Source organism: Ischnura elegans, chromosome 5 (genome assembly GCF_921293095.1).
Source record: "Ischnura elegans chromosome 5, ioIscEleg1.1, whole genome shotgun sequence".
Classification (NCBI taxonomy): Eukaryota; Metazoa; Arthropoda; class Insecta; order Odonata; family Coenagrionidae; genus Ischnura; species Ischnura elegans.
In genome coordinates this window covers 99,879,305-99,894,067 of record NC_060250.1, presented here as the reverse complement: position 1 = coordinate 99,894,067, position 14,763 = coordinate 99,879,305, and the positions used below count along the sequence as shown (strand labels likewise).

General features: G+C 37.3%; 1 protein-coding gene across 1 annotated transcript in view; it reads left to right on the top strand.

Moving 5' to 3' along the window:
- LOC124159327 (protein phosphatase Slingshot) overlaps positions 1-14,763 on the top strand; it is a 36,186-nt gene that overhangs the window by 13,047 nt on the left and 8,376 nt on the right. The window contains exons 4-7 of the mRNA XM_046535069.1: positions 2,087-2,286; positions 7,192-7,257; positions 12,464-12,697; positions 14,460-14,729. Coding sequence (XP_046391025.1) covers positions 2,087-2,286; positions 7,192-7,257; positions 12,464-12,697; positions 14,460-14,729 — 770 coding nt within the window. The remainder of the gene's footprint in view (positions 1-2,086; positions 2,287-7,191; positions 7,258-12,463; positions 12,698-14,459; positions 14,730-14,763) is intronic.

Sequence of the window (14,763 nt, the reverse complement as noted above, 5' to 3'; positions counted from 1 at the left end):
ATACTTAACTCAATTTGTGGTGATCATTTCTCTTTAATTTATCAATGCTCCTCATTTCTTCATTATCGGTAATTCTTCTAAATCAAAACTTTCCTAATTTGTAATAAATCCTTGGCAGTAAAAGCTTTTAGGAAATAAAGGAAAAGCTTTAAAAATACGTTTTATCTGTAATATTGGGGACATAAATATGTACTCAAGTTTTTTATTAACATAGTGATCATCTTGGTGTTTTAGTGTATATTTTTCCTGTGACACCATCAGTGTTTTTTTATGAGTAGCATATTATTGGTTCATAACATGTTGCGATAGCATTGTCATAATGACCACTTTGGTTACAATCTGTGTCTGAACAATCTATCGGGACACTTTAATACATTTTGACAGAAATCTACCAGGATTTAGTCATTCTGTGGGCAGTCATTGTCCTGTGAATGGCATTGAGGTCAGTGTGTTAAAAAATCAATCTTCTTATTATGTACATGTTAGATCAGGAAGCCTTCAGAAGTTGCAGTGAAACCTGTAAATTGTACAATTGAGTAAAATTAATATGTTCTTGGGCTTGAAAAAAAAATTTTAGTAAAAAATTTTAGTAAAACATTTTTTTCCGTGTAACAATATTTTGTGCTGAGAATAATTGGTTGTTAATTCCTCTCCCTTTGATAATAAAAACAAATGTTGATTGCGTGGAAAGTGAGCATGAAAAAAATTATGGTAGTCTTATTTGTAAGTTTTACTTGCTGCTAACTATGGTGGGAACATGTATGAAATGGATTTTACTCCTAGTTCAAATCAAATCATTCTATTGGAGACTGTTGCATTGGTTGGATTGAGTTTTGGTGCTTACTAATGCTTAAAGGCCTGCATGATTTAATAACTGTCATACTTGACCCATAATTATTGGAGTAGCAAATCATTCACTCAACTGTTGCCTTGGTGCAACATTATTGGTGCTGAGTTAGCTCAGCAGTATGGATTGAACAAAATGCCAGTTTTCACCTGTTGTATTCATTGTTAACCATCATGTGTTAGAATATATCCATTTTGTCCAAATGTAGTTTTCTCACAATATCTTGAAGCATAAATTTTGGAAGATAACCAATTTATTTTCCTTAACAACTAGAATACCTAAAATGTCAAGTGCAATTTCATTTTATCTTGAAATAAGTATGTGTAGTGAGAAATGATTACAGTGGACTCTTGTTATTACAAAGTTCACTGGGCCTAAAATTCAGGGGGTTGTATTAAGGAACTTCGTAAGAACATATCTTTTCCGCAATATTAATAAAAATGCATTTTTTATGTAATCAAATACTTTGTAGTTTTATACAATTTCAATTTTATACTGCCATTAATTTGAATTTAATTATAATTTAGAATAATTTAAGACTCCTTGATATGACTGGCCATCAATTAATGTAAATGTGAATGCCATACAAAGCATTACAATGTGTGAAACGCCCGTTGCATTATTCTTAGTCGAAATGGCCGCTATCAGTGATTTTGCTGTTTTATTCTAATACATATATATGTCACCATAAGTGAATTTGTTTTTGAACATATCTAATTTTCCTTAAGCTGAATTTCATCCACCAATTTTTGGAATACTTTTTTGATATGCTGGTTATACTATTTGTATACCTGCTAGCGTGAAAGCACTAGCTGGTAATGTCAAAGTGTGACTTTCTTTTCCATTGTCTTAGACTTTGCCTCTGTGATCATAGTCTTTTTCTCTCATTGGCCTGCCATTTGCATTTGCATTGTATAATTACTCTCTAAAGTTTTATCCTTCTATATGATAAGGGGCACCATACCTTCCTTAAGAAGTATGTAATACATATTAGTTATTGAGGAATTATTTATTCTGAAATATAGTCTCTTTCCAGGTATCAGTGGGAATGATACTTGTTTGTAATGATAATTTCCCAAAATAAATGGCAATAGGTGATATGTTTTTAATTAATATTATTTATTCTTCATCCATTCATGATATATTTCATAGAATTTGAATGTTGAATTTATGAAGTACTTACAAGTGGAAGCGCCAGTTAAGTCTCTGATTATAATTGTGATGTAATTCATATTTTAGGCTGTGAAGCTGGAAAGTGTTCATCCAGGAAGGACGCGTTATTTAGTGGTTGTGTCAAGGATTGTTGGACTTCGAGATGGTGTATCATCATCTGGTGAAGAGGAGAGTTGCCTTTTAGGCATTGACTGCAATGAGCACACAACTATTGGCTTGGTGCTTAGAGTTTTATCTGACACCACCATTTCCTTGGATGGAGACGGGTATGTAATTGTGTTCCAATCACTTAGCATGTTTATCATTGAATAATTACTCATTGTTATGTGTCAAGGATCCATTTTTTCCAACCAAAATTATATTAACATGTATGGGATTTTTTAAATTGATGCTAAGTGTTTTTTTTTCAAGAAATTAGGTAACAGATATATTTTACTTTAAAGTCATATTGTAACAAGTTGTCACTTTTATTTTCTTCTGCATTAAAAACACTTTTGCACAATTGGTAAGGATTTAACATATGTAGCTCAGTTAAATTTGCAAAATTCTTTTTAAATGAGCACGATTCTAAGTTAATATAAATATGTGAATTGTTCTCTGATACCTGCACTGTGATTCCGCTTGGCATAATTTTTATTCATCGGGATCTTATCGACTCATGTTTTTTGTGATTTATATTACTACTAATCATTATTTTCAGTTAATTGTAAACCAAATTTGTGTGTTCTTTTTATTCTTGTTTCATTCCAATTTTATGCACTTAATCATTGCTCTATATTTAATCTCATTTGCTTTCACTTGCTATGAACATCTTGTTCCATTGAAATGTTATTTGAGTATTGATGTTTTCAAAAAGCTGGATAAACAAATGACTTTGTATGCAATCTCATTCTCAGGTGTCAATGTATGATTCCCTAAGTTAACACCTAGCATTATATCTAGTTCTCTGTTTCCACTATAATATCATATCTTTCTCAAATATCTATTTGGGGAGGAGGGAGGTTTTAAATTGCTTGATTTCATTCGATATGGAGGTTAAACATTAGATGCTCTTGAAAAGAATTTAAAGTACAGCTATTCGGTATTTATTTAATCAATTAGTGCCATTTCATATTAGTATACATTGAGGTGACCCTAAATTTTAAAAGTTCAGAAATGTCATCATCTCTACCTTTAGACATGGCTAAATGTTGGCATTATTTTACTCCTCATTATTAGAAATCAGAGGATAAAAATGCAATAATTGTGTATAATTTAAGTCTGATGAAGTGAAATTTATATATTCTGAAGGAGGAAAAGTAATTCATTTCAAATGGGATAATTTAGTTGAAAAACACAACAGAAAGCATACAACCAATGTACATACTCATGTTTTTGAGTTTCATACTGGCTGATGGTGAAAATGAAGGTAACGTTTTTTTAGATGCTATTCTGGTCCAAAGAAAAGGCTGGAATTCTAGCTGAAAATAATTCATTCTCTTCAATGTTTTCCTTCTACACCCATGTCTTGTATAGCGCAAGGGATGGGTTCCTTGGGGTCTTTGCACTATACGGATTTGCATTATACGAGAGCGTTTTAACATTGGGAAGATAGGGTTGAGTTCCTGGTAGCATAGGTCTTGGGTATTCAATTTCCTCTAAAAAATATATATTCCCATAAATAGCCTTAGAAAACATTATTTATATAATTTTTTATAGTTTAAAACATCTATAAAGATAGTATGCATGCATTCAAAGACTTTTATTCACGTTAAAAAAAATTCTTACGTGCTTTTGAAATTCCCTCCTGTCGTGCGGGTGGGCTAACATCTGCTATCTCAGGGGAACGTAATGCGTTGCCGCCAGTTGACGATTTTTCAAACTAGTCTAAAAACAACTATTGTGTCACCCAGGCCCTTTTGTCGCTCATCGAAATGACAGGAAAATGCTACTTTGAATGCCATTTCATAGCTAGCGGAGTTTATGAATGATAAATCATTTTAATTTGAAGTCCTCCGAGTCATTAGCAGCTGCGTGAAACAGTCTTTAAATGCCTTGAAACCTGACCCAGGTTTTCCTTCCCTGAAAATGAATGAACGAGATTGCATTCTTTTCCAAAAGAATATCGTCTCGTCAACACTAAAAACTGGTTGAGGGGGAAAGGAGCCACTTTCAATCACAGCTTGGAGTTCATCAGAAAATGTTGCGGTGACTGCGCTATCAACACTTGCATATTCACCTGATATCGCCGCACTGAAAATACCTGCTTGCCGTTTAAATTCTGAAACCAACCGGAGCTTTCACTAAATGTCTCGGAGCGATTACCACTCTCGTCTTTTTGTACTGATTCTCAATGAACTTTCCGTATGTGTTGACTGCTTGGTTGAAGTTGGTGCGGCTGAGGTCACTGATGTTTTAATTTCGTCTTTATTCAGAATAAGGCATCGTGCGTTTAAACTTCCGCGCAATATCGCTTTGACGCTCTCCATTTTCAAAGCAATTGACCTCTTTCAATTCCTCTTCTAGGTTTATAGTTTTTCTTGATAAATTCTTGATTTTTCTACATGCATTCCTATTTTTTGCCATATTCTTTTGGTTTTTACTCTGTATGGCTCTATCTAAATCACCTTCCACTGCTGAACTGTATTCCTGAGATGCAGAAGGCCTACGACTGCGGGGAGGGAACGAAGCCATTGTGTTTGAGTCTCTATAGCGGACCCTTTATGTGTTGATGCTATTCATGCGCAACTCAGCCACCGCTCCATTTCTCCCCCGTGCATACCGATGACCTTAAAGGCTCTAGCGTAGACCCTCTACCTGGAAGTCAATCGCCCGATAACCTATGACGGCAAAAATACGTCTCAAACCGTATTGCTGAAAAAAAACTCATTTCCACTAGCCCCACGCTTAATTAACGATCTAAATTATTTATTATCATTCTGTTAAGGAGACGAGATAAATTACTTCGGTAGGCCGGCCATCTGGACCCAATGACGAGTAATAATTTTGGCCATTGCACAGCAATGGATTTCGATTAATATATAAGCAAAAAAGAAGCTTTGAGCAAGTAATAATATTAATATGCGTAAAATGATAGAAATTTCGTGTGTAATTCGCGCAATTGCGCGCTTGCGAACTTAAGTTCACGTTTTATCAGGAGAGCGTTTAAGATTTTTGATTAGGCTACACTGTGTTGCAATGTTTCCTCGAGGAACATATTTGCGCTATATCGAAATTGCGCTAATCAAAACTGCGCTATACGAGACATGGGTGTATTTCATACAGCTTATCAATCTTAGGTTCTAAAAAATTCTGTAGTTATAATTTGTTGAATCAGTTTTACACTTACATGATCCTTACCTCATGCATCTCAATAAATCCAGGGTTATGGTTATTTCTTTTTAATGTAGTTGTCATTGAAATAAAAAGTGATGAAGTTCTTATGGAGTAAAAATATGATCTGATTTAAGATTGAATTTCGAAAGAATTTCTTATGAATTTTCAGTTTTTTTTTTAGATAACTATGGTTCGCTTTGGGTAGAGTGTTTGTAATGTGCTATTATAGGTGGAGTGCTAACAAAGTGCATGATATTTACCCAGTTGATAAAGCCAAAGAATTTCACTCTTGAGTTGGGAATTCCTTGTTACTTCCACCCATTTCTTAATTATTGCCATGAGGTGATTCATTTTGGTATTTTGAGTGTTAATTAAAATAGCACTATATAAAACCTACAACTTCGTTATAGGAGGTTGTGACGTCAAAATAGGGAGGTTTCCCTAAAATTTTGCTGTATGGTGGTTAGTTGTATTGAGGTTTTACTGTATTTTTAAATACATATAATAGTCCCAATAGAGACAAATATTTGTACAAGAAGGAGAAGAAAGCCAATGTGTTGTTGCATGAAAGAATTGGATCTTTGTTCTTCCTCTCATGAGATGCTATTCCCATGGAGGTATTAGTATAAAATACCGGATCCAATTTCATTATCTGGGGAGATTCAATATCTGTGGAATTTTGAATCTAATGTATCCAATCAGACTGTCCGTAATGGTTACTGTACAATTGGATTATCTTGAGCTGCATTGTGCATTCAGAGCTAACCCTAAATATCCCTCCCTTCTTGACGCGAGGCCCTGACATTCATTTCACAATGCAACCCTAAATCATTCTCTCTCACCATTCCCTTTCCTCCCATTTATACCTTCCAATCCTTCCCCACTCACCTCTTTTTGCATTTGCAGACTGCTCTAGTGCACTAAATTTCTTCATTTTGCCCATTCAGAAGATTTAACTAGCAATTCAATGATACTCATGAAAGCATATTGATGAGAAATATGGTTTAAAAGTACATAATTTGAAATTTGAAAAAAATCACGAGATCCTCGGAAAAGTTTGAAGAAACCTGATAAACAATTTTGAATTTCTTTTTGTAAAATATCTTGATTCAATGAGTATAATTTTATTCCTCCTGAAGCGTGTACCATTTTTTGTTGCTTAATAGAATCTGATTTGTAATAGAAGTCATTGAAGTCACATACCCATTGATGGTACTAGGTTGGTTGTTATGTTTGCATTAATATTTCTTAATTCCATAATGTGTCACAGTATAAAAATCAAGCTTTTGGTTATTTCTTTTAATTCTATGTCCTAGATGAAAAAAATTTTACTTGCATAGAAGTATGGGCTTCATGAAATTGGTTCTGGCATCATTAGTTTTTTCTTTTAAATTCTACTTTTCAATGGGGTGAAAATTTTTAAAGCCTCTTGTTGCTACATATTCTTCTGGTGAATTTATTTATTCCTTAAACCTTTTAGTGCCAGCCATTTTTACCTGGTATACGAGAAGAATGCCAGGGCTCTTTTGATGAATTTGCACGATTTTACTTAAAATTTTATAAAAATTCTAATATGAATGTGTTGAAGACAATTTTTTTTATTTAAACTTCTAATACTTACGTCATTGATTAAAAATTTCACCTATGTTGTTATCTCTTCTGTACAATTTGGGAAAAATATTTAATTTTTTAAATTAATTTAAATACACCCGGCTGATAGATCGGCCCGTGGCATTCTTCGCACATACCCCTCGGGCCGATAGATAGACACTAAAAGGGTTAATTCATACATATAACATTTGGTTTCCATGTTATTTTATTCAAAACTTACATTTTTGCTTATTACCCATCTGCAGGGGTTTTGGCGTGAATGTATGTGGGAGGCAGCACATTTTCAAACCAGTCTCAGTGCAAGCAATGTGGTGAGTCTAATAAAATTTAGTGACATTTTTCTATTCTCTCATTGCCATGAATAGGTACCCTTGTAGGTTTTATTGGTCTTGCCAGTCAGTAAAAGAATTTTTGTTGGTAATTTATGGCTAAGCCGTGTTTTGCATGCAAAATATACAGTAGAACCTCGGTTATACGACCCTCAGTTATACGATGACCTCACTTATACGCCGATTTTTTTTGGTCCGGTGAATAACCCCATATGAACCCATGTATTTCCAACCTCAGTTATGAAACTCTTCACCTATACGACGACCTCCGTTATGAAACGCATTTTTCCAGTCCAATGTGATAAAATACCTCACTTATACGACTTGTCAGAGAACTGATCTATGAGAAGATTGCGGTAGGCGCGCCGATTTTAGTCACAGGAGCGGGGGTAGTATGCGCTCATTGCATAGATATGTCAATGAAGAATAATAAGTTTTAATTATGAGCTATGCTGTTTATTAGATATTAATTTTAACTGCAGTAGATGATCGTTAATCCGGAATATCTATCTCTAACGGAAGATTGTGTAGAATTTTCCAAGGTTATGCTTCCCGTCGCCCAGCGAAATAACACCTAAATGAGCCGTTAAAAATCCTCGCGTATCAAAATTTTGGCTTCCAAGGTCATCCAAAAAAGATTATCGAATTTGTAGTATGGACGTAAGCCGTTGGTGATTCAACACGATGGCGAAAACAGCATGCGTGGACTCATTCCGCGGGCTAATCCCTCATCCGCGGGACGAATTGAGCCGGAGGAAAGTTGCTTACGCGGCGCGCAGATCAAAACTGACCCAACTTGTATCTGCGGGTTTAAATGAAATATAGTTTGACCTTGACTGCCTGGTGGCAAGCGTTTATTTTGTAACTGAACGAGAGTTAGTACGAAAGCCCTCGGAGAATAACTTGCGTCGTCAGTAGTAACGTAATCATTAAAGTCAAATTCAAAACGCGAGAGAGAAGGCAGTTCCTTTCGACTCAGGAATGACTTATAAGCATTATATCGAAGTACAAAAACAGTGTGGTGTTGTTTTCAGATATGGGGAAGCAAAATATTACGTGAAGATGAGTCACACGGCTTGTGAGTCGAAGTTCCCGGCGCTGAATTCGCGGAAGAATGCCGGCAGAGAAGCTATACCCGGTAGATTCAATCTATTATTACTAAAATGTCATGGGAAAATTCTTTTTTAGTGCGTAAACATTATTGAGAGGGGAGATTTTTCCGGGCTCTTAATCTGTTTTTGTCCATTCATCACTGACAGCAGTTGTGCGATTATTTCAAATGCTCACTTAAAAGTTTTCTAAGCACCGGAAAAGTGAACTTAGTCACGGAATATCCGGGGTACCAGTGGCGTAACTAGGAATATGCTTTGGGGGTGACGGTAGTACCTGGGGGGCGGCTTCACCCCCCACCCCTCGGAAGCAATGGGGATTCCCGTAAAATTTAAAAAAATGGCATGCCTGTAAATATGTTCTACATCATTTTGGCACATAAAATAACTTTAAGTAGATGCAGTTGCTGTTTATCAAAGCTAGACTTGTGTTTAAATTTTTTTAAAATTTCTCTGAGGCTTTGGAGTGGGATCCATCCCCTCATCCCCCAACCATAATTATGCCACTGCCAGGTGCTCCATATTATCTATGGCATGGTATTTAGAGGGAGAAAACTGACAGCTGGGGTCATTTGCGCCATGAGGTAAGAGAGGGAGTATAGAAACCCTGTGTTGGAATTAGCCAGGTTGTAACGATAGGCTTAACCAGGGCTTAATGTCCCATCTGCCCGACAGTGTGTTGCACTGGAAGTTCCGTCCACACTACTCTCAAGCAGGGATAGAGCCATCTCTGAAAACTTTCTGCCTCTGCCATTAACCCGGGTCCATAGGGTGTGAAGCCTTCGTGATGCATTAGTGAAATTTTGCTCCCTATACCATTTTTCCGAACTGACGGCGGCTGGGTGGAAAATAGAAACTAGCCAATGAGAAGCGCTGCCCCTTCCACCCCTCCATCCCCTTCCCTTTTCCCCTCCACTCCCCTCCATCTGGCCGACCGGCGTTGCCATCCTTGGGAATAACGGTACTTTTGGGGGCGGCAGAACGAGTGCTGTGCGATCTCCAAAGATTCGGCTTGGCAACACTGCTAGCTGGAGAGCGATGTGCACTGCTCGGAGTTCGGAGAGAGACTGCGGGCTCTTCCACACTTTCTCCTGTCGCTCTTCTGTGATTGGCTAGAAGAGTGGGTGGGTTGCGAGCACGCTCAAGGTCAGCCGCCGTCAGTTCAGAAAAATGGTATAATTACGGGGTTAATTTGGATGACTTTCCTCAGGTATTTCATTTCTTCAATCTCCAATCTGGGGTTTGCCTATAGGTGGTAAAATGAATTTCCTGAAAACTGCTTTTTATGAGTCAACTTTTTAAAAAAATTGGCTTCTCTGTGAACATTTAGTGTCATCATTCCGAAATCTCTCCAGTGTGATAGCCTTGCAGCTTAGTACCAGAAATGCTAGTTGTTCAACCGTCGGTAAAGTTGTTCAGGAATGTAAAATTATATTTCTCTTAAAGTAACACATCATCTCGGGTGTTACTTTTGAGAAAATAAGATCATTAGGCTTCAATTTCTTGCCTCCAAATGAGTAATTGCATCCTGGAGACAAACCAGCCCCTATAGGAAAGGATTTCATGCTAAATACCAAAAAACCTCACATATGAAACTTCCTCACTTATGAGACTTTTTTTGGTTTTCCGCTGAAAGTTTCATAAGTGAGGTTCTACTGTATTTGTGAAAAAATGGCCAACCTCAAGATTGATTGGATAGTGCAAATTTTGTCTCTTGGGTGAAACATAATCTAGACTCCAGTTTGTACAAATAGATTTATCATGATGTTTCCATTGTTACAAAGTCAAGTCATGGTCCTGACCAAATGGGTATGTTTAATATGGTATCTACTTATGATATACAGTGGAACTTCGTTAAAGTGAGTACGGGCTATAGCGACACTCCCGCTATAACGAGACATAGTCAATGCACCGTCAATTGACCCTATAATAAGCGTGTTAAAAAATTCGTTTTTACGAGACCCTTTTGGTGTTGGCTCTCGCCATAGCGAGGGTTTCACCGCCGGAAGACTTTCATCAAGACTCCTTAACCTCTGTAATTGCTAGCGATCTGTTAGAAATGAAGTTAATGGAGTGCTCAGTCTCAAATTTATGTGGTAAACTGTCGTTCGATAAATAAGTAAGTTAATTTTGGTGAAAATATTGTGGCATTAGCATTCGCGAATGCTTCATCTTCTTTTGTTCCTCGGGCGGCAGAAAGCAGTCGGCAGCATACCCGCACGTCCGTGAGTTGCGTGAATAGAAAGCATTTGATGGCAGTCACCATGGCCAAAAAAACACCAAACACGTCTAAGCGGGAAAATAAAAATAAAGGAGTAATATGAGGGTGTCGAAATTAATTTATCTTCCTATTCGCTCTGCAAAATTAAAAAAAACAGAAGCGCCCAAGGAATGCAGACGATGAATAGTTATAAGGAGCTTTGTTCGGGTGGTTTTGCCCATTCAAATCTGCGGGAACTTCTGAGAAAGGGGCTACGCCCAAGCCTAAAGCGTAATATTTCAGGAATAGATTGCGAATCGAGAATTTTAAGAGTGCAGAAGGTTGATTATACCACTGCGAAGCACCAAAGCGTTATCTCCCCTCATAATTGCTGGTGATGCCTCCGATGTAAACCCGAAGTCGTGGAAGAAAGGACTCCGATCATAAGTATCTTTAGAAGTATTCCCCGCGTCATATAACATAGACGAATTGGAACTTTTTTACATACAACTCCCCGACAAAACCCTTGCAGTATGAGGTATTTCTTGCAATGATGCCTCTAAAGGTAAGTAGTGCGCCTTAGAGATGATGTAGGATGTACGAAGCAATGATACTCAGCGTGAATTGTCCGGATGGACGTATTTATTCTCCGTTGCGGATTTACAAGGGTGAACTATTCGCGTCAGTGGTCGGAGTCGTACTGGTGCTTTCTTCTGTCACGTGGGTAGCCGAGCATCTCCTGGTGGCCGCTGGAAGAACTCATAGAACAACTAACTCTCGTTTGCAGTGCCGTGGTAAACTCGGTGTATTATTTCAAATACGTTGCGAGCATAACACTCAAAAAGAAACTTTTTTTCAACAACGGCAATTTTAATCACATCATTTTTCAAGCTTAGCAAACTTTTTACCATAGATGATGTAGATATTACATTATTTGATAAAAAAAGTCTTCCAAGGCGTGAACTTTATACAACCTTCCACCGTTTTCGCCTGTAGAAACAAATGTAATGCATTATTTCACTTCACTGCTGCTTAACGTACAGAAACAATAAGCATACACCAATGGAAACATTTGAGGCATTAAATAACCGCGATACTGTTTTATCAGTTAATTTTTGAATTTTCAGTGGAAAATACCAAAATAATAGAATGATCACGTAAATGAACTAATTAAGTGCATAGAAAAATGGCTTCGTCGGTTGTGCATTGGCATAATGATTGACGAAACAATGCATTCCATGATTTTTATTCAGTGCGGCGCTTATAAATTGTTTGAATAGTTAGTCGTTGTTTGAGTAAGGAAATTTAGTGATGCAAAAAAACATCGCCTTTCGTCTGGATTTATGCTTACGTTTATCGAATAGATGTTTATCTGTCGCCGCACCACTCCTGTTCCTGTATATCAGTTCGCAACAGGTATATTGGCTATTATTTGCTCCACCTCCGGTAGAGTGACAATTCGCTATAGCGAGTGTTTATTAGTGCACCGTGGGGTGTCGTTATATCGAGGTTGCACTGTATAAAAGAAAGTAAAAAATTGTGTTAGTTATGCCACGTAAAACTTGAGAACGGCTGTACTGTTTTTAATGGTATTTGGTTTTTTGGATTCATCTTGGCCCGGTATAACAGAATAAACATTGCAAAATAGTAAAAGTTGAAAAAATAGTCTTTTTCTTAGGGGAATTTTTTTAGGAGTTAGTAACACTGCAAAAGTGATCACACAAGGTTGAGGGTAAAGGGATCCCCCCATAGATATGAGAGTGGCAAATTATTCAATAGAAATAGAGATAATGAAAGTGCTTGTGTTGTTTTAATACTATTATTATTTTGTGCATATTTTATTATGGAATAATAATTATGAAAAACCCTTTGTTTTCAGGTCTGCTCTTCAGACATTGCATCGTGTTAGTCAGAGAGCTAGGGAAAGGGGCACTCATTTTCTATCCTCTCCTGCAATCCGTGATACATCTGACTCCTCCTCACTGCCACAGCTGGACTGGGTGGGCTACTATGAGAGCCGCGTTGACTCTGATCAGTCGTGCCTCAATGAGTGGCATGCCATGGATTCTCTTGAATCCCGCCGACCTCCATCTCCCGATGCTGTACGAACGAAGTAAGTTTCTTCCAATCCTGTATAGATTTCTACCCTTATAATGTGTAAGTTACATCCTATGGTTTGTATAGGTCTTATTTTGAATTGTGATACATGAAGGAATAGGAGGCTGCCAGAATGCTTCTTAAGTACTCCTTAGTAACCTACCTTAATCGGTAGAATACTTGGATAATAACAATAACTGGCTGTAGAGATGTTGAATGAGTAACAGTGTTTGTAAGCATCATAAGAACCTGGAAATGTGAGTGAATTGTAGAGGTCTGCTAGAAGTCAAGGATATGTATCTGTAATACCATGTAGTCAGTAAAAAATTGAAACATTCTAATGTTATAATTGAACCTAATACGCAAGAATTCTTGCCCAAAAAATATGTTGTAGTTATTGCCGATTAATTACTTGTGGTGGGTTTCCTTAACTGAGGAGTTTGGATGCTCCAGAGATTGTCTCACAGCCTCCAGAGCTAATCTTGTTGTCTGCCGTAGCAGTAGCATTATTGCCTGCTGTCCACAGGCCTTTAAAAAGTGTGAATCATGCAGCATGCTTTGGCAAGTGGAGCGGTTGTTATGATTCTGGTTCAGAACTTTTGACTGGTTGGGTGCAGGTAGTGGACTGTCTAGCCAAAATTCAGCTCTGCAAAAAAATTTGAAATCTCAAAGAATTTCGTCGCATTAATCTGTTCCTATTGATAGTAATATTTTTCCTTTTTTATGCCAATTTTGGTTCTTTGCCAAAATTCACTTTGAGTGGCACAGTTTTATAATTGCTTGAATTATATACTGGACATTTGCTTTTTCAGCCATTAGTACTTCTTCCTATAATTCCCTGATTTCCTATTTGATTTTGGATATATATTCACAGTGAAACATTGGCATTGGTTTTCATATGGTCAGTGAATACCCTCACTTCCTCATTTTTTGGGTGACATTTTGTCAAAAATGGAGGGCCCATATTAAAAAAACATGTAGTGGACTCCCAAAATAAATGTGCAATCCTTTCTCACATGATTCTCCCAGGTTCGAATTTCTGCTAGAATCAGTGTCACTAAAAGGTTTGTGGGAATGTAGTGGAGTAAAAATTTCTCAAAATTACTGATATAGTTCAGAAACTCAGTAAATTTTGAAACCTGAATACCTTATAATCCTTAAGAAGAAATTTTGGTGCAATGGTAACTATTTTGATTATGTTACTTTGTTCTGTTTCTTAGATACTCAAAAAAATATGCCCTAGGGGTAACTATCATATTCTAGAAATAAGTTGAAAATATGTTGGACTTTAGTACAGTGCAGTCGCGAAGAGATGTCTGATGACAGACAGAAGAGTCTAGCTCGGGGTAGGGGCAAGGTTGCCAGTTAAGAAAGGGAAACACCCACCTCACATGTGAAAAAAAGGGTTCCTTGAAGAAAGGAGCCCAAAGGGACAATGAACATGTGAAGGACCCAAAGAAAGAATCCTTCATTTTGATGATTCTAAGAAATGACTTGTTTCAATGCTTCATATGCATGTGACAACATTGTATGACTAGGCAAGGGTGTGAGATGCGTTTGGGGGATAGCGATTGGCTGCAAACCTTGCTGCCGCAGGGTTCTCTGCCCCTTGTTCTGAACCGTCATTGGACGACTCTCGCCGACTGGACCGTAGTGATAGTCTCATGGGTGTTATAACTGGGCTTGTTCTGTGTAAATTTGCCCATCTATACTCAATTTTACCATCCATAATTTGTTCTGAAAAAAACTTAACCATAATTCATTCCTATTAATTTAAGGCCACGGGAAAGAGAAGAGACGGAAAGGGTTATTCGCACAGCTTTGAAGGAGATAATGATGTCTGTTGATTTAGATGAAGTAACTTGCAAATGGCTGAGAGGCCGTCTTGAAGAAATGCTTGGTGTGCACCTTAGTGAGTACAAGGCTTTTATAGATGAGGAGATGTTAACCATTTTGGGCCAAATGGATGCTGCCACTCCTGTGTTTGATCATGTGTACCTGGGCTCAGAGTGGAATGCCTCTAATTTAGAAGAACTTCAAAAAAATGGGTGAGTTCTTCAACCTTTGTTATGCTCATGATTT